Source organism: Ovis canadensis, chromosome 19 (assembly GCF_042477335.2).
Source record: "Ovis canadensis isolate MfBH-ARS-UI-01 breed Bighorn chromosome 19, ARS-UI_OviCan_v2, whole genome shotgun sequence".
Lineage (NCBI taxonomy): Eukaryota > Metazoa > Chordata > Mammalia > Artiodactyla > Bovidae > Ovis > Ovis canadensis.
The window spans coordinates 26,918,618-26,939,769 of NC_091263.1; the positions used below are offsets into that span (position 1 = coordinate 26,918,618).

Below are 21,152 nucleotides of genomic sequence, written 5' to 3' on the forward strand. Positions count from 1 at the left end.
CACTAAAGAGCTGAGCATCAGAACAAAGACTCATTTAAAAGGGCAAAGGAAACACGAGATGGCTGTTAATGGTGAACTGAATATGATAAATTATTACTTAAATCACTTGGTTTCACTCCTTGTTGTTATGCACAGTTAATTGGAGGAAACAAAATGCTGGGCCTGGGATGGGGAGGAGAGGTGGGAGTAGTCTCCAGCTTGTAGCTTCCCCAGGACCACGGAGCCATCATGCAGCGATGATATGCAGAGATGACTGGGCCAACTTCCCTCCCCAGCATCCCTCAGTGGCCGGGTCCCATCACCCACACTCTGAGGCTCCTTTGGCTCAGGCAGTTGGCAGCCAGGTGGCTAAGAAAGTCAGAGGGCTGGGCCGAGTGACAGGAAATCACTTGATGATGCCCTGGGCTCTGAACACTAACCTTGCCCCTGCTGGGCCCCACTCAGATATCTTGCACCCTGAAGAAAGCCCAGTGGCCTCAATAGCAGATTTAATTACTACTCAAGCACCTGGATTTTGATTCTTTTTTTATGTTTCTATTCTATTCATTATATTTCTGATTTCTATTCATTACATTCCTGAGCTCCTATGAAATTATAAAGCACTTAGACCCAGAAATGAGTAAGACATAACTTCTACCTTCACTCATTTGGGAGTGCAGATACAAGCATATTGAACTCATTGTGGACTGCATAGACAAAAAAAAAAAATATTTCTAACACTTAAGACAAAGAATGTGTTAGAGTCTGGGAATAAATTAATAATTGTATAGAGAAAGGGAGAAGAGGCAGACAATGTAAATCTGATAACACCAAAATCAAAGAAAGAAATTTAGAAATATACAGATCTGCCATAGAACAGAATTTCACAAGTAATGCTTATATGACAATTACTAGCAAGGCCTAGAGAGTTATAGTTACATGATAGGGCAGACAGTGCTCAAAGGTGGAAATTTACATCTATAAGACAATTTAACAAACATAATGCTGTGCTTAGTCACTCAGTCATGTCCGACTTTTTGCAACCCCATGGACCGCAGCCCTCCAGGCTCCTCTGTCCACAGGGACTCTCCAGGCAAGAATACTGGAGTGGGTTGCCATGCCTTTCTCCAGGGGATCTTCTCAACCCTGGAATTGAACCCGGGTCTCCCGCACTGCAAGCGGATTCTTTACCAGCTGAGCTATCAGGGTTAGCAAAAGATATTTTTATGTTACAGAAAAAAAAGGAGTTGTAAGACATAGCACAGGTGTTAAGTTTGAAGACCATGTTCTTTTTCCTAATTTAAATTTATATTTATGTTTAAACACTATTCTCATCCTTCAGTTTTATCACAAGAAAAAGTTAGTTGCTATACTCCTTTCCATGAAACTTTGTGTAAATAAATATAATCTCAAGAAAAAAAAATCTTTCACAAGCCTGTTAATTAGAGGCTCACAGGTTCTATTTGTTTTTTTTTTTTTTTTGGTTTTTTTTTTTTTTCAGTTTTTTATTTTTTAAATTTTAAAATCTTTAATTCTTACATGTGTTCCCAAACATGAACCCCCTCCCACCTCCCTCCCCATAACATCTCACTGGGTCATCCCCATGCACCACCCCCAAGCATGCTGTATCCTGCGTCAGACATAGACTGGCGATTCAATTCTTACATGATAGTATACATGTTAGAATGCCATTCTCCCAAATCATCCCACCCTCTCCCTCTCCCTCTGAGTCCAAAAGTCCGCTATACACATCTGTGTCTTTTTTCCTGTCTTGCATACAGGGTCGTCATTGCCATCTTCCTAAATTCCATATATATGTGTTAGTATACTGTATCGGTGTTTTTCTTTCTGGCTTACTTCACTCTGTATAATCGGCTCCAGTTCCATCCATCTCATCAGAACTGATTCAAATGAATTCTTCTTAACGGCTGACTAATATTCCATTGTGTATATGTACCACAGCTTTCTTTTTTTTTTTTTTTTTAATTTTTAGTTTTTTATTTTTTAAATTTTAAAATCTTTAATTCTTACATGCATTCCCTAACATGAACCCCCCTCCCACCTCCCTCCCCAGAACATCTTTCTGGGTCATCCCCATGCACCAGCCCCAAGCATGCTGCATCCTGCGTCAGACATAGACTGGCGATTCAATTCACATGATAGTATACATGTTAGAATGTCATTCTCCCAAATCATCCCACCCTCTCCCTCTCCCTCTGAGTCCAAAAGTCCATTATACACATCTGTGTCTCTTTCCCTGTCTTGCATACAGGGTCATCATTGCCATCTTCCTAAATTCCATATATATGTGTTAGTATACTGTATTGGTGTTTTTCTTTCTGGCTTACTTCACTCTGTATAATCGGCTCCAGTTTCATCCATCTCATCAGAACTGATTCAAATGAATTCTTTTTAACGGCTGAGTAATACTCCATTGTGTATATGTACCACAGCTTTCTTATCCATTCATCTGCTGATGGACATCTAGGTTGTTTCCATGTCCTGGCTATTATAAACAGTACTGCGATGAACATTGGGGTACATGTGTCTCTTTCAATTCTGGTTTCCTCGGTGTGTATGCCCAGAAGTGGGATTGCTGGGTCATAAGGTAGTTCTATTTGCAATTTTTTAAGGAATCTCCACACTGTTCTCCATAGTGGCTGTACTAGTTTGCATTCCCACCAACAGTGTAGGAGGGTTCCCTTTTCTCCACACCCTCTCCAGCATTTATTGCTTGCAGATTTTTGGATCGCAGCCATTCTGACTGGTGTGAAGTGGTACCTCATTGTGGTTTTGATTTGCATTTCTCTAATAATGAGTGATGTTGAGCATCTTTTCATGTGTTTGTTAGCCATCCGTATGTCTTCTTTGGAGAAATGTCTATTTAGTTCTTTGGCCCATTTTTTGATTGGGTCGTTTATTTTTCTGGAGTTGAGCTGCAGAAGTTGCTTGTATATTTTTGAGATTAGTTGTTTGTCAGTTGCTTCATTTGCTATTATTTTCTCCCATTCAGATGGCTGTCTTTTCACCTTGCTTATATTTTCCTTTGTTGTGCAGAAGCTTTTAATTTTAATTAGATCCCATTTGTTTATTTTTGCTTTTATTTCCAGAATTCTGGGAGGTGGATCATAGAGGATCCTGCTGTGATTTATGTCTGAGAGTGTTTTGCCTATGTTCTCCTCTAGGAGTTTTATAGTTTCTGATCTTACATTTAGATCTTTAATCCATTTTGAGTTTATTTTTGTGTGCGGTGTTAGAAAGTGATCTAGTTTCATTCTTTTACAAGTGGTTGACCAGTTTTCCCAGCACCACTTGTTAAAGAGATTGTCTTTACTCCATTGTATATTCTTGCCTCCTTTGTCAAAGATAAGGTGTCCATATGTGTGTGGATTTATCTCTGGGCTTTCTATTTTGTTCCATTGATCTATATGTCTGTCTTTGTGCCAGTACCATACTGTCTTGATGACTGTGGCTTTGTAGTAGAGCCTGAAGTCAGGCAAGTTGATTCCTCCAGCTCCATTCTTCTTTCTCAAGATTGCTTTGGCTATTCGAGGTTTTTTGTATTTCCATACAAAGCTTGAAATTATTTGTTCTAGTTCTGTGAAAAATGTGGCTGGTAGCTTGATAGGGATTGCATTGAATTTGTAAATTGCTTTGGGTAGTATACTCATTTTCACTATATTGATTCTTCCAATCCATGAACATGGTATATTTCTCCATCTATTAGTGTCCTCTTTGATTTCTTTCATCAGTGTTTTATAGTTTTCTATATATAGGTCTTTAGTTTCTTTAGGTAGATATATTCCTAAGTATTTTATTCTTTTCGTTGCAATGGTGAATGGAATTGTTTCCTTAATTTCTTTTTCTACTTTCTCATTATTCGTGTATAGGAATGCAAGGGATTTCTGTGTGTTGATTTTATATCCTGCAACTTTACTATATTCATTGATGAGCTCTAGTAATTTTCTGGTGGAGTCTTTAGGGTTTTCCATGTAGAGGATCATGTCATCTGCAAACAGTGAGAGTTTTACTTCTTCTTTTCCAATTTGGATTCCTTTTATTTCTTTTTCTGCTCTGATTGCTGTGGCCAAAACTTCCAGAACTATGTTGAATAGTAGCGGTGAAAGTGGACACCCTTGTCTTGTTCCTGACTTTAGGGGAAATGCTTTCAATTTTTCACCATTGAGGATAATGTTTGCTGTGGGTTTGTCATAGATAGCTTTTATTATGTTGAGATATGTTCCTTCTATTCCTGCTTTCTGGAGAGTTTTTATCATAAATGGATGTTGAATTTTGTCAAAGGCCTTCTCTGCATCTATTGAGATAATCATATGGTTTTTATTTTTCAATTTGTTAATGTGGTGAATTACATTGATTGATTTGCGGATATTGAAGAATCCTTGCATCCCTGGGATAAAGCCCACTTGGTCATGATGTATGATCTTTTTAATGTGTTGTTGGATTCTGATTGCTAGAATTTTGTTGAGGATTTTTGCATCTATGTTCATCAGAGATATTGGCCTGTAGTTTTCTTTTTTGGTGACATCTTTGTCAGGTTTTGGTATTAGGGTGATGGTAGAGGCTCACAGGTTCTATTTGAAGTCAGGAGTCACTACTAAAAATATATATGTGTGTGTGTGTATATATATATATATATATATATAATGGTTTTTATATAAAGAAAATGTGAAGCTTGAAGAGGACTCTGGAATGACATAGAGAGGTAAATACTCTATATAATTTTGCAACTGAAACAACTAAAATACTAGAAAAATATTAAAAGATGAAAAATTAAAATATTTAAAAGTTCTGCTACTGCTAAGTTGCTTCAGTCATGTCCAACTCTGTGCGCCCCCATAGACGGCAGCCCACCAGGCTCTGCCGTCCCTGGGATTCTCCAGGCAAGAACACTGGAGTGGGCTGCCATTTCCTTCTCCAATGCATGAAAGTGAAAAGTGAAAGTGAAGTCACTGAGTCGCATCCAGCTCTCAGCGACCTCATGGACTGCAGCCTACCAGGCTCCTCCATCCATGGGATTTTCCAGGCAAGAGTACTGGAGTGGGGTGCTATTGCCTTCTCCGAGGATGCTAGAAATAAAGAGAAAGCAGAAACCTCTGGATGAAAGAGAGTGTTGGAATGACTTTTATTTAAAGGACCTTTGCCACATCCTCAAGACCATAATTATGCAGCCTTTTAAGTGGCTGCATAGAGTGTGGAGCAGGACAGACAGTCTGGAGGTCTCTAAAGTGGGATATTTAAGAGGAGTCCACTGTGTAAAACTGAAGCAACAAAGAACTACACCCACAAAGTAAGGTGAACAAGAAATAAAACTGCCTCTTGAAGGAGGCTAGCAAAAACAACACAAATTGCTTCTGGAGATGTTTCACTCTGATCCAGGTATTAAGCAATTACCACAAATAAAGTTTTAATAGAAATTAGCAGTTCACAATCAAAATCACAAACATCAAAAGAAGTAAGTAACTGTCAATGAGACCCAGACAAAGAAATGGACAATACAAAGATTTTAGGTAGCAGAATTATCAGACAGAAAATTTAAGAACCAACAGGGAAAAAAATATCAGGAAACAAGAGACTGTAAAGAATGATCTTGGCAAAATTTTAAATGAACAAAATAGAATGTCTATAAATTAAAATATTTAGCAACCACAAGTAGAAATGCAGTATGCAAGTTAAACAGCAGATTAGACACATAGGCAGAGAAAATTTTAAAGCTGGAAGATACATAGAAAGAACTTAAACCAAAATGCAGCAAAAAACACAAAATTATGCAAAATAAATAAGAAGGGTTGGGAAACATGGAGGACAGACCAAGAAAGCCTAATGTAAGTCCAATTAAATGGGTATCTAAGAATACACAGAAGAACTGTACAAAAAAGATCTTCATGACCAAGATAATCACGATGGTGTGATCACTCACCTAGAGCCGGACATGCTAGAATGTGAAGTCAAGTGGGCTTTAGGAAGCATCACTACTAACAAAGCTGGTGGAGGTGATGGAATTCCAGCTGAGCTATTTCAAACCCTAAAAGATGATGTTGTGAAAGTGCTGCACTCAATATGCCAGCATATTCGGAAAACTCGGCAGTGGCCACAGGACTGGAAAAGGTCAGTGTTCATTCCGAACCCAAAGAAAGGCAGTGCTAAAGAATGCTCAAACTACCGCACAGTTGCACTCATCTCACACGCTAGTAAAGTAATGCTCAAAATTCCCCAAGCCAGGCTTCAGCAGTACGTGAACCATGAATTTCCAGATGTTCAAGCTGGTTTTAGAAAAGGCAGAGGAACCAGAGATCAAATTGCCAACATCCATTGAATCATCAAAAAAGCAAGAGAGTTCCAGAAAAACATCCATTTCTGCTTTATTGACTATGCCAAAGCCTTTGACTGTGTGGATCACAATAAACTATGGAAAATTCTGAAAGAGATGGGAATACCAGACCACCTGACCTACCTCTTGAGAAATCTGAATGCAGGTCAAGAAGCAACAGTTAGAACTGGACATGGAACAACAGACTGGTTCCAAATAGGAAAAAGAGTATGTCAAGGCTGTATATTGTGACCCTGCGTATTTAACTTATATGCAGGGTACATCATGAGAAACACTGGGCTAGATTAAGCACAAGCTGGAATCAAGATTGCTGGGAGAAATATCAATAACCTCAGACATGCAGATGACACCACCCTGATGGCAGAAAGTGAAGAAGAACTAAAGAGCCTCTTGATGAAAGTGAAATAGGAGAGTGAAGCTGGCTTAAAGCTCAACATTCAGAAAACTAAGATCATGGCATCCAGTCCTATCACTTCATGGCAAATAGAGGGGGAAACAGTGGAAACAGTGGCTGACTTTATTTTTGGGGGGCTCCAAAATCACTGCAGATGATGACTGCAGCCATGAAATTAAAAGACACTTACTCCTTGGAAGGAAAGTTATGACCAACCTAGACAGCATATTAAAAAAGCAGAGACATTACTTTGCCAACAAAGGTCAAAGCTATGGTTTTTCCAGTGGTCACGTATGGATGTGAGAATTGGACTATAAGGAAAGCTGAGCACTGAAGAACTGATGTTTTTGAACTGTGGTGGAGAGTCCCTTGGACTGCAAGGAGATCCAACCAGTCCATCCTAAAGGAGATCAGTCCTGGGTGTTCACTGGAAGGACTGATGTTGAAGCTGAAACTCCAATACTTTGGCCACCTGATGCGAAGAGCTGACTCATTGGAAAAGACCCTGATGCTGGGAAAGATTGAGGGCAGGAGGAGAAGGGGATAACAGAGGATGAGATGGTTGGATGGCATCACCGACTCACTGGACATGAGTTTGGGTAGACTTTGGGAGTTGGTGACGGACAGGGAGGCCTGGCGTGTTGCAGTCCATGGGGTTGCAAAGAGTCGGACATGACTGAGCAACTAAACTGAACTTATTTCCATATCTTGGCTATTGTAAATAAAAATATATCATCTTTTAGGCATAAAGTTGCATATTGTTAAGTATTTACATTTTTGTGAGACCAATCTGGAGAACTCTTTTCATCGTGTAAAACTGAAATTCTATACCCATTAAAAAACTCAGTATTCTATCCTTCCCCTGGCCCTGGCCATTCAACTTTCTCTTTCTGAATTCACTATTCACAGGTACCTTATATAAGTGGAATAATAAAGTATTTGTCATTTTGTGACTGGCTTATTTCATTCTGCATATTGTTCAACAGGGGCTTCCCAGGTGGTGCAAGGGGGTAAAGAACCGCCTGGCAGTGCAGAAGACACAGGAGACACGGCTTCAATTCCTGAGTTGGGAAGATTCCCTGGAGGAGGGCATGGCAATCCACTCCAGTATTTTTGCCTAGAGAATCCCATGGACAGAGGAACCTGGTGGACTATTTCGCAGTCATAAAAAAGAGTAAGATTCTGCCATTTGCAACAACATGAATAGATCTTGAAGGTATTATCTTCTAGTGAAAAAGGTCAGATGGAGAAAGAAAAATTTCATATGATTTCATTCATATGTGGAATCTAAGAAAAAAAAAAAAACAAAATAAAACTTGTAGATATAGAGAACATATTAGTAGTAACCTGACACCACCCTTACGGCAGAAAGTGGAGAACTAGAGGCTCTTAATGAAAGTGAAAGAGGAGAGTGAAAAAGTTGGCTTAAAATTCTTTCAGCATTCAGAAAACTAAGATCGTGGTATCCGGTCCCATCACCTCATGGCAAATAGATGGGGAAACATTGGAAACAGTGACAGACTGTTTTTTAGGGGGCTCCAAAATCACTGCAGATGGTTACTGTAGTCATGAAATTAAAAGATGCTTGCTCCTTGGAAGAAAGCTATGACCAACCTACATAGCATGTTAAAAAGCAGAGATATCACTTTGCCGACAAAGGTCCATCTAGTCAAGGCTATGGTTTTTCCAGTAGTCATGTATAGATGTGAGAGTTGGACTATAAAGAAAGCTGAGCACCGAAGAATTGATGCTTTTGAACTGTGGTGTTGGAGAAGATTCTTGAGAGTCCCTTGGACTACAAGGAGATCCAACCAGTCCATCCTAAAGGAAATTGGTCCTGAATATTCATTGGAAGGACTGATGCTGAAGCTGAAACTCCAGTACTTTGGCCACCTGATGCAAAGAACTGACTCATTTGAAAAGACCCTGATGCTGGGAAAGATTGAAGGTGTGGGGAGAAGGGGACAACAGAGGATGAGAAGGTTGGATGGCATCACCAATGTGATGTACATGAGTTTGAGTAAGCTCTGGGAGTTGATGATGGACGGGGAAGCCTGGTGTGCTGTAGTCCATGGTGCTCAAAGAGTCGGACACAACTGAGTGACTGAACTGAACTGAGAGGAAGGGGTATAATGAATAAAAGGGGTGAACTGTATGGTGATGGATGGCAACTAGACTTGTGATCAGCATCCACACTCCTTCCATGAGAGTTGATTCTGCTCCATGTTTGCAATTCTTGCCATTTCTGCCTACCACCTGTATGACTATTACTATTTTTATTTAAATCAAGTCAATTTTTAATTTTAAATATATATATATTTTAAATCTTTACACATTAAAAATTAATAATACTTGCCATAAATAGAAAGTAATCTTTAAAGCAATACAGCGAAGACAACATGATGTGGTTAGATTTTAAACATGATAAGCAACATGATAAAGACAAGCCTCTTACCATGGCTCACAGACCCAGAATGGTCTGGCCCTGCCCACTCCAGCTGCCTGTTCCTTCTTTCTTCCCCTTGCCTTTTCCACTCTGGCCACAACAGCTTTCTTTCTGTCCTTAGTGCTCTCAATTCCTCCTGTGGCCACAAGGTATTTGCACATGCTGTCCTCTCTGATCCCCCCAGACCCTCTCCCTCAGCCTCTTAGCTCACTTAAACTCCTTCCAGCTTTTCAAATATCAGTGCAAGAAATTTTCTTACTTCATCAGTTCAGTTCAGTTCAGTCGCTCAGTCGTGTCCGACTCTTTTGCGACCCCATGAATCGCAGCACGCCAGCCCTCCCAGTCCATCACCAACTCCCAGAGTTCATTCAGACTCAAGTCCATCGAGTGAGTGAGTCCATCCAGCCATCTCATCCTCTGTCGTCCCCTTCTCCTCCTGCCCCCAATCCCTCCCAGCATCAGAGTCTTTTCCAGTGAGTCAACTCTTTGCATGAGGTGGCCAAAGTACTGGAGTTTCAGCTTCAGCATCATTCCCTCCAAAGAAATCCCAGGGCGGATCTCCTTCAGAATGGACTGGTTGGATCTCCTTGCAGTCCAAGGAACTCTCAAGAGTCTTCTCCAACACCACAGTTCAAAAGCATCAATTCTTCAGTGCTCAGCTTTCTTCACAGTCCAACTCTTACATCCATACATGACCACTGGAAAAACTATAGCCTTGACTAGACAGACCTTTGTTGGCAAAGTAATGTCTCTGCTTTTCAATATGCTATCTAAGTTAGTCATAACTTTTCTTCATAGACCTCCCTGATTGGGCCAGATTCTCCCACTCTCAGGCCTTAGAGTACCATAAGTCTCCCCTTAGCACTTTCTCCAAGGGCAGTTTTCCATTCATTCAAAGGATAGATTAACATCTGTCTTTTCCTCTGGATTCCATAAATCCCACCACAGCTATGACCACTCCTGGTTTTGCTTACCAGTGAATTTTCAGAATGGTGCATGTTACATTGTAGGCACTCAATGGTATTTGTTGAGCAAATGAGTAGATGAATGAATGAGTGAATGCATGATACTTGGATTTTTGAGATACAATTCCTTGTGGGTGTAACTTCTCCTCATTCAACTTCTGTTTCCAGTTTGATAATGAGGCATGGGAGACACTGCAAGCTTTCTCCAGTGAGGACAGAACGGCTTCCTGGGACCACAGAGGCACAGCAGGGTATATGGCTCACAACTTTTGAGAATCAGAGCTTTCTGAACCTTATAGTCCTCCAGACACTGCCATTTCCATGTCCATTTTCTGCAAACCTCTGCCATGTCATTCACATGAGACCATGGCAGGCAGGGACTTCAACACATAAAAATAAGTATATACCTAATAAAGTTGTAAATGGACTTCCATGAATCTTTCAATCTTCACCCTTCAGAAGAAGGCACACCTCTTTGCCAATTCTGCAAAGTGTTCCTCCAAAATCTCTTCTAACTGTTTCTCCATCTCCATTGCTAACCCTGCTCTCATCCTCTGGCATTTGGACCGTCACAATAGATCCCTCCAGCCCTTGTCTTCTCTAGTCAATCTCTACACCATCAAAAAATCATATGTGGGCAGGTTGCTTCTTAGCTGAGAAAGACAAAATCTCCCAATTCCCTACAAAATTCTTCAAGAATTCCCCAGCAAACATTTCAGATCCTCCTCAGCCTGGCCCTAACCTCACCATTCAGCCTCTTTCCTTAACAAGAAAGCTATACTGTGGTCACTCTGAGATTTGACCCAGGCCTGCAGCATGCCAGTAGCCTACTTCCAGAAGCAAAGTGGTTTTTAAAACATCTTTCCAGGAAAGGAAGTTAATGGGTGAGCAGTGCAACAAAATACCCAGAATCAGTGCAAGCAACTGTGTACAGTGATCTCTCATTAGCAGAAGTCAGGAGTGATAGCTACTACACAGGAGCCCAGGCAGGTCACTTCCCTCTCAAAGTATGCAGCATGGAGACCACAGATTGAACACCATAAGAAAGGCAAGAGGGAGAACGATCTGTTATGGCAGCTGGGATGTTGGGCTTGTGCGGCCACCGCCTTTTGGCAGTAGTGGTGACACAAGGGCTCCCAGCTGCCCATGTTCACTGGGAATCCAGCTCCTCCAGGGCTGTGATTGTCCCGTCCACTCTGGCGGGAAAGCGGCCATCAGAACCGACTTTACGCTGGCAGGAGGACCCAGAACCCGAGGACAAAAACCTCTATGAGAACAACCCAGACTCCACGGTTATGACAAGGACCCTGCTGTGGACGTCTGGAACATGCAGGTTGTCGTCTTCTGATTCACCATCATCTTGGTCCTTGGCAGCACCTTTGTGGCTTATCTGTCTGACTGCAGGATGCAGGAGAGGGCCCGCCTGGAAGCTGAGAGGCTTGTGAAATACTGAGAGGCCCATGGCCTCCCCATCATGGAATCCAACTGCTTTGACCCCAGCAAGATCCAGCTGCCAGAGGATGAGGACTAACTGGTTGCCAAAAGGGCCATAAAAAGCACCACGTTCTCTACCATGCCTGCCATTCTGCCCTCTCCTCAGAGCCCCTAATTAAAGGGACTGAAAGTGGAAAAAAAGAAAAAAAGAAAGGCAAGAGGATAAAGAGAAACATGTGAGAGGCTTCAAGTGTCTCTGAAGGCAAGAGACTTGGGAGATTTTTCAAGTTTCCAGTAGGTGGCTGTGTCTAGCAGGAAGGAGCTCATGGATGAGTCAAGTCAGACCCAGAATCTTGTCCTCAGCTTTAATGGATCAGAAATAGCTCATCTATTTAACAAAATAGATTAACAGGATTTCAGGGAAGCCAAATTAATAACCAGAACTTTACTCACTAGGGGTGGAAGTGAACCAAAGGGGATCAGGCAGTTGAAACATTTTTTTTTTTTATAACCAAAATCTATATGAAGCCTGACATTTCTGATGCAGTACAGAGCTGGCTTGCCTAGAACCCAGGGGGAGATATGCCAGAATGTCAGACACAGTGCCTTACTCTCTTGGCTGCAGCGGAACAACCTTGGAACGGTTTGTCGCCAGTCTTCCTTTGTCTGCCCTCTCTGTGGACTTCCATCCTTCTGCCTACATCTGTTTTTGTACGTCATAGTTTCCAAGGTTACGGTTCATTTTATGTGGCTTCTTATCTTCCTCATTTGGAAAAACCCTAATTTCATCAACTTCAAGGCTTCTCTGGGGTTGGACTTTCCATCTATTATGGAAATTCTTATTATCCAGGAATGTCACTTCCTGACCTGACGGCAAATGCAAAGAGTGCAATCATCTCCCCTTGCACTTTAATTACGTTTCCAAGAAGCAGTTCAGAAAAACAGACCTGGAAAATGGCTTGAAGTTGGCTCCAACAGGAAGTAGAGCTCTGTCAGCTGAGAAGGACTGAAAAAGCAGGAACCCTGGAAGCCAGGGGGAGCCCGCGCCTCCTGTGCTGGGCCCTGGGGCCATGTCCTTAGAGACTGGCCTGCAGTTTGTCTTCTGCCCTCTTCATCTGTGGCCTCTGGAAAAGGCAGCAGGCCATCTGACTTTGACAGGTTTTGAGGTCAATTGCCACAGTGGCAGTGCCAAGACAAAAGAGGGGGTAACAGAGCAACCCACAGGGAGAATTCCAGTCCAAAACCCAGGAGGGACGGAGAAGTGGCCCCATTCAACCTCAGACGTTCAAGTGAGGAAAGGTGAGGCAGTATTAACTCAGAGCCATGAGAACAAGCACAATTCAAAACTAGAGACTGAGGCCAGCACCGGGCCCTGTTTAGAGTTATTAGGGCCCCAAAGTCAAGTGCAGAGAAGGCAATGGCAACCCACTCCAGTGTTCTTGCCTGGAGAATCCCAGGGATGGGGGAGCCTGGTGGGCTGCTGTCTATGGGGTCTCACAGAGTTGGACACATCTGAAGTGACTTGGCAGCAGCAGCAAAGTCAAGTGCTCATGAAGAAATGGTAGTCCTGTTGCCTGTTCTGTCGGGATCACACCTGGATCAGCTCAGGGTGCAGAATTCCTGGAACCTTTAATAAGTGTAAACAACATTTTCCACAGAGCAAGAGGAAATTAGCTTCACTCTCAACAAAGTGCATAAATTGTCCTGGCCCATGAAGCATCGTTTTTCTTAATGGTTTAATGGTCCCGGGTAAACAGTAGGTGAGCCCTTGACTTAAAGGGAAAAGTCTGAGTATGTATAATACAGGCCCTTAGAGTTAATAAAAGGGGTGGGGAGCTGATTCAAAGCTGCTATTCCTACCTGAACTTAAAGGCAGATGAAAGAACCTTGTGGATTGTTCTACTGGAACAAACTTAAAGAAAGGTTTCATTTATCAAGGGAATCAGCAGAAATACTGCGGCATTGATTTCTTTCATCAGTGTCTTATAGTTTTCTGTATACAGGTCTTTTGTCTTCTTCAATTCAGTTCAGCTCAGTTGCTCAGTCATGTTCGACTCTTTGCAACCCCATGGACTGCTGCACACCAGCCTTCCCTGTCCATCACCAGCTCCCAGAGCTTACTCAAACTCATGTCCATCACGTCGGTGATGCCATCTAGCCATCTCATCCTCTGTCATCCCCTTCTCCTCCCACCTTTAATCTTTCCCAGCATCAGGGTCTTTTCCAATGAGTCACTTCTTTGCATCAGGTGGCCACAGTATTGGAGATTTAGCTTCAGCATCAGTCCTTCCAATGATTATTCAGGACCAATTTCCTTTAGGATGGACAAGTTGAATCTCCTTGCAGTCCAAGGGACTCTCAAGAGTCTTCTCCAACACCACAGTTCAAAAGCATCAATTCTTCGGTGCTCAGCTTTCATTATAGTCCAATTCTCACATCCATACTTGACTACTGGAAAAACCATAGCTTTGACTAGATGGATATTTGCTGGTAAAGTAATGTCTCTGCTTTTTAATTTGCTGTCTAGGTTGGTCATAGCTTTTCTTCCAAGGAGTAAGCGTTTTTTAATTTCATGGCTGCAGTCACCATCTGCAGTGATTTTGGAGCCCCCCAAAATAGTCTCTCACTGTTTCCATTGTTTCCCCATCTATTTGCCATGAAGTGATAGGACCAGATGGCATGATCTTAGTTTTCTGAATGTTGAGTTTTAAGCCAACTTTTTCACTCTCCTCTTTCACTTTTATCAACAGGCTCTTTAGTTCTTCTTCGCTTTCTGCCATAAGGGTGGTATCATCTTTGTATCTGAGGTTATTGATATTTCTCCCAGAAATCTTGATTCCAGCTTGTGCTTCATCCAGCCAGCATTTTGCATGATGTACTCTACATATAAGTTAAATAAGCAGGGTGACAATATACAGCCTTGACATACTATTTTCCCAGTTTGGAACCAGTCTGTTGTTCCATGTCCAGTTCTAAGTGTTGCTTTTTAATCTGCATACAGATTTCTCAGGAGACAGGTCAGGTGGTCTAATATTCCCATCTCTTTAAGAATTTTCCACAGTTTGTTGTGATCTACACAGTCAAAGGCTTTGGTGTAGTCAATAAAGCAAAAGTAGATGTTTTTCTGGAATTCTCTTGCTTTTTTGATGATCCAGTGTATGTTGTGGAGACGGAAATGGCAACCCACTCCAGTATTCTTGCCTGGAGAATCCCAGAGACAGAGGAGTCTGGTAGGCTGCCATCTATAGGGTCACACAGAGTCAGACTGAAGTGACTTAGCAGCAGCAGCAGCAGTATATGTTGGCAATTTGATCTCTTGTCCCTCTGCCTTGTCTAAATCCAGCTTGAACATCTGGAAGTTCACAGTTCAAGTTCTGTTGAAGCCTGACTTGGAGAATTTTGAGCATTACTTTGCTTGCATGTGAGATGAGTATAATTGTGTGGTAGTTTGAACATTCTTTGGCATTGCCTTGTCTTCTTAGATAGGTTTATTCCTAGGTATTTCATTCTTTTTGTTGCAATGGTAAATGGGGTTGATCCCTTAATTTCTCTTTCTGATTTTTCATTGTTAGTATATAGGAATGCAAGTGATTTCTGTGTATTGATTTTGTATCCTGCAACTTTACTAAATTCACTGATTAGCTCTAGCAATTTTCTGATAGTATCTTTTGGGTTTTCTACATACAGTATCATATGATCTACAAATAGTGAGAGTTTTACTTCTTCCTTACCAATCTGGATTCCTTTTCTTTCTTTCTCTTCTCTGATTGCTGTAGCTCTTTTGTCCCACTTCTTTTGTTTGTGGTACCCGAGTGGCTCTTGTAGCCTATGGGTCTGTGCCCCCTGGATTAGATGGTGTCAGTGATTTCTCCTCAATCTTGAGAGTTGCTGTTCTTTGCTCCATGTCACCCTGCCCAGAGTGGTCAGGGCATTCACCAATATTTAGGTCTCAAGCAAAGGGTCCAGGATGTTGGGCTCCCCCAGTTGAAGACTTCTAAGAAGCAGGAACATTGGGGATGGTCATTGTTCATGAATGGTCATTGTGTTCAGTAAGGTCATTGTGCCCTATGACATAGAGTTTCAGTGGACACTGGGCCCTCTGCCCTCCCTGTGCCAGGGGCTTGAGTCTCACTTGAATGGAGAAAGGAAATAATGGAGACATGAACAAGGAAATTCTGAAACCCCCAGGGATGGTGCCAGGACAAACAAGGACCCACTCATCCTAGGAGCAAGACAAGGTAATTACTTAACCTCTCTGTGCCTCAATTTCCTCACCTATAAGTTAAAAATAGCTCCTACCTCTCTGGAGGATTGTGAGAAACACAGTAAGAAGCCCTCTGGGTTACTAAGGGCTCTATGATCTAGTCCTTTGGCCATCATGACTCACCACTGGTTTCAGGAAAGAACAATCTATCTTTATTTAAAAAGCAAAACCTGGAGAAGGAAGTGGCAACCCATTCCAGTATTCTTGCCTGGAAAAGTCCATGGACAGAGGAGCCTGGAGGGCTGCAGTCCATAAGGTTACATGACTGAGCATGCATGCATCCATGAGGGTGGAGGGAGATGGGTTAGTAGCAATAAACTGGTAGAACTAAAAAACAAAACAAAACACTTTCCACTTAAGCTAAGCTTGTATTGAATTTTATCCACCAGAAAGTTAGACAGAAATTACTTAGAGATAAAATTCCACATTACAAGTCATTCAGTTCTACATGCTTTTTCCAATGTTCTCTTTCTAAATGGGCCTCTGGTGAAGATAATGATTGGTTCATTGATTTGTTCCCAGGAGAACTGGGTAAAATGAAGTCCTGTTCATCACATTTTTAATTATTTTTTGTCTGATTACTTTGGAAATGCTTCTATACCAGTTATCCTTCTCCAAGCTCTCCCTCTTTACCCTCGCCTATGATCCCTCCTCAACTCTCAGGCCATAGGAGAATCATAGAGTGGTATTGCTCTATGAGGTCCATTTCAGTAAGATTTCTCTCAGACCACACTCTCCAAGTTGGTTTTACTCTTTTTTCAACTGAGGTCCCTCTACTGGGCCAGGTGCTATGTCCAGCTGGAGACCAGTATATTCAGAGCTGCCTGTTATACGCCACTTCTTGGCTCGTCAACATTGTCTTCAATCAAATGAACCTCCCCTCAACCTCCATCTTCCCATAATTGCTATTTTTAAATTAATTAATTTACTTATTTGAGAGCTGTGCTGGGTTTTCCTTGCTGCTTGTGAACTTTCTCTAGTTGCGGCGAGCAGGGTCTATTCTTCAATGTGGTGCACAGGCTTCTCACTGTGGAGGCTTCTCTTATTGTGGAGCACAGGCTGTAGGCATGTGAGCTTCAGTAGTTATGGCACATGAGCTTAGTGGTCGAAGCCTGTGGGCTCTATAGCACCAGCTTCAGCAGTTCTGGTGTGTGGGCTTAGTTGCTCCATGGCTTGCAGAATCTTCCTGGACCAGGGATCAAACCCACATTCCATGCACTGGCAGATGGATTCTTATCTGCTGCACCACCAGGGAAGTCCCCATAGCTGCTATTTTAAATAGGAAAAAGTTGGTTCCTGCTGCTTGCAACCTAAGAACCCTAGTTCCAATACGGTACCTCAGTGGTGAGAACAAGGGAATAAATGTTAAAAGGGAAGTGTTTATATCTGAATTTCAAAATGGTGAAAAAAAAAATGGTGACAGCAGAGCATTAAACCAAGGATGATGCCTCCTAGATGAAGGTTCCAGTGCGACTGTACAGATCGCACACACGTGAAGCCAGGCCTGTCTGCCTGTTACTCCCCCTGAGTGTACAGCCCCAATGCCTGCCATTGACATTTATGTGGCCAGTCTCCCTATATGTCCCCTCCAGCCCTGGGCAGAGCCACACATGACCCCAAAGAAAAAATATTTTTCCTTGCTCATCTTACTGTCTCTCTCTCTCTTACTCTCTGAGCCTAGGAAATTTGATCTTCCCACCATCACCACACACCCCCATCCAGGCATATGTTCTGGTCTCCATCCTCAATGTTTCTGGCCTATTTTATGCCTCCTCTGAACAGTTATCTTCCTGTCTTGGGCAGCAGTGGTATCCTTGCAGCTCATGCATGACCTCTTAAATCACCGTCCAGTCTTTTTCTGTCTTGGGTGATCCTCACACACTCCTCTCACCTTAGCCTACCCCTACTCCATCTCTCACCATCGTTCTCAGGGCCTTTCCCCATTTTTCTCTCTGTTGTCATCAAGTTTCTGCCACACACGAGTCCTGCATGCATCTTGGCAATATTTCAATCCCTTATCATAATCCTGTACAAAGCTGTATAGGACAGCTATATTTTAAAGATATTTTATACAAAAAGATACATACACCCCTTTGTTCATCACAGCACTATTCACAATAGCCAAGACATGGAAACAGCCTAACTGTCCACTGACAGATGAATGGATAAAGAAGATGTGGTATGTATATACAATGGATATTACTCAGCCACAAAAAATAGTGAAATAATGCCTCTTGCAGCATGATGGATGGACCCACAGATTTCTATACTAAGTGAAGTCAGTCAGAAAGATTAAAAAAAAAATACCCTATGATATCACTTACATGTGGACTCTAGAATATAGCACAAACAAACCTATCTCCTAAACAGAAACAGACTCACAAACATATAGAACAGACTTATGGTTGCCAAGGGAAGGGTTAAGGGCGGGATGAACTGGGAGTTTGGGGAGTTAGTAGATCATTGACTCAAGGGACATGAGTTTGAGCGAAGTCTGGGAGATAGTGAAGGACAGGGAAGCCTGGTGTGCTGCAGTACATGGGGTCGCAAAGAGTTGGAACCAACACGACTTAGTGACTAAACACCAAAAAATGCCAACTATTGTATATAGAATGGATAAACAACAAGGTCCTACTAGATAGCACAGGGATCTATATTTAATGTCCTGAGATAAACCATAATGGAAAAGAATATAAAAAAGAATGTATATCTGTGTATAACTGAATCACTTTGCTGTACAGCAGAAATGAACACAACCTCAGAAATCAAGTATACTTCAATAAAAAAATTTTAAAAGATATTTTACAAGTGACAAAAGATACCTAAATGTTTATTTTATAATAAATATCTTTATCAATGAGAAAACAGAAATTTGGATGGGTGAGATAATCTTTTCCAAGGTCACACAGCTAGTTAGTGGCAAAGCCAAGGCAGGATGCTTGCACCTGCTACTTCACAAACAACTCCTATGTCATTAAGGATTCACGGAGTCATAAAGGAATGAGGACATAAAGGAATAAGACCATGTTGTGGTTTTCAAAAACAACAGCTACATATTCTTCAGCACTAGTAGGAAGTAGGGTCTGTGTTCCTTCCCTTATGACTGCTTTGACCAACAGACTGGAGTGGAAGAGATATTAGGTCTTCAGAGGTCTGCCTGGGGATTTCCCTGCTGGTCCAGTGGCTAAGACCCTGTGCTCCCAATGCAGGGGGCCTGGGTTTGATCCCTAGTCAGGGAACTAGATCCCACATGCCCCAACTAAGAGTCTGAATGCTGCAACTAAAGATTTCACATGCCACACTAAGACCCACCACAGCCAAATAAATAAAATTTGGATTCCCCCCCCCCAAAAAAAATCAAACATAAAAAATAAAAGATCTGCCTGGTTCTCTTGGGAGGTTCATTCTGGGGAAAGTCAGCCTCCATAGAGGAGTATCAAATACCCTAGGACTGTCTTGCTAGAGAAGACGCAGGAGGTGCACTGGTCTACAGCCCCAGCTGAGTTCCCAACTGACAGCCAGCATCAGCTAAAGGCCATGTGATGAGCAATCCTGGATGTCCAGCCACTTGAACCTTCAGAAGACTCTAGCCTCCAGCTGTGAAGTGACTCCCTGCTATACGTCTTCCCAGCTGAGGCCCCAGACATCATGGAACAGACAAGCCATCCTCAGTGTTGCCCTGCCTGAATTCCTGACCCACACGCTCTGTGAACATAATAAAATGGTTTTTGGAAGACAGTTTTGGGGTGATTTGCTATGTAGCAGTAAATGGAACAGACACATACAACTCGTGCATCTGTCCAGTGATATTTAAGTCATTAATTTCACTTGACTTCCTCTAACAGCTTTTCAGAATTCTCTTAGCAGGCACTGAGAAGGTGCCACTTTCGGGGAATGTGCTTAGAGAGAACAGAGCTCCCCCGCCTCCTCATCCATACTCCTCACTCCAGTGAGGTCTGCTTTCTGAAAGTAGAAAGGCAGGGGTATTAACTCCAGTGTCATATTAACCTCTCTTTAGTTCCATTCCTCCTCTCTCAAGTGAGAGATGGAGAGTAATTCATGGATCTGCTGGGCCGACCCAGGAAAGCAAAGCTGTGAATCTGCTCTAGGAATGCTTCGGTGTACTCTAAGGATAATCATGGAGGCCACCTCTGAAGGCCTAGCCTGCTTCCCTCTCTGCCCACTCCAGAGCCCCTCCTTTTGCCTTCATGTCTGGTAGATACTGTCTGACTCTGCTGAAATAACTTTCTCAGCCCAAGCTATTAGCTCTACAGAGCCTCACACAGCTGCCATCCTTCCCCTCTTGTTTGCACCTTTCCAATAAAAGCACTGCCTCTTTTGATTATAGGAGAATTCTCCACTCTAATTGACTTCCAGGCATTAAAGTTTTACTGAGATGATCTCAGAGGCTCCCTGGGGAGAGGAGAAGTGCCAAGCATCACCGCCCTTAGGGCCCTGATGCTAGCAGAGAGCTTCTAAAACCGTATGCTCTAAATTTTGGCAAGACACCTTCTGGTGAATATAAAGAGCAGCTCAAAGCAATGGCAGCTGGGTCCCAAGGTCCCTGACTTCTCACTGACCTCTGCGACAGCTGGCAGAGTAGGACACAGACCTGGAGATCCTCGCACCTGTATCCCTGCCTACCTCTGTTCATGGGGGTGCCTCTGCAGAGACACAGAGAAGTGGGAGGTGTGGCGACTGCCCTAGACAGGTCAGCAACGCACAGGCACACATGACCCATGCTGAGACAATGTGAGGCGATATAATTAGGTGCCAGATTCAGTGGCATCAACATCACTAAAAGAGGTAAGTTTGGGGAGGAGACAGAAGCAGGAATTAAGGATGATTGAGGAAGGTTTCCTAACAGAAAGGAAAAAAAATGTTAGGCCTTTGAGAACAATGGTAATAGTGAACACCTATAAATTACTTGTGTGTGTGTGCACGCTCAGTCATGTCTGACCCTTTGTGACACCATGAATTGTAGCCCACCAGGCTCCTCTGTCCATGGAATTCTCCAGGCAAGAACACTGGAGTGGGTAACCATTTCCTCTTTCAGGGGATCTTTCCAACCCAGGGATCAAACTCGAGTCTCTTGTGTCTCCTGCATTGGCAGGCAGATTCTCTACCACAGTGCCACTACTTGTTTGGTGCCAAATCCTGCCATGTGGCCTTCAACATATTTATTTCTCGTAACAACCTTTTGAGACAGATTCTGGTTTTAATGACTTTTCTTAAACGTTTTTTTCTTTTTTTTTTTAATGTGGGCCATTTTTAAAGTCTTTATTGAATTTGTTACAATACTGCTTCTGTTTTACTTTTGG

General features: G+C 42.4%; 1 protein-coding gene across 1 annotated transcript; it reads left to right on the forward strand.

The window, feature by feature from the left end:
* The first annotated feature begins 11,203 nt into the window (after positions 1 to 11,203).
* On the forward strand, positions 11,204 to 11,766 carry LOC138424825 (NADH dehydrogenase [ubiquinone] 1 beta subcomplex subunit 11, mitochondrial). The gene is given in 2 exon segments (XM_069562240.2): positions 11,204 to 11,417; positions 11,420 to 11,766. Coding segments are annotated over 2 exon segments (459 nt in total). The 3' UTR covers positions 11,665 to 11,766.
* The last annotated feature ends 9,386 nt before the right edge of the window (positions 11,767 to 21,152 follow it).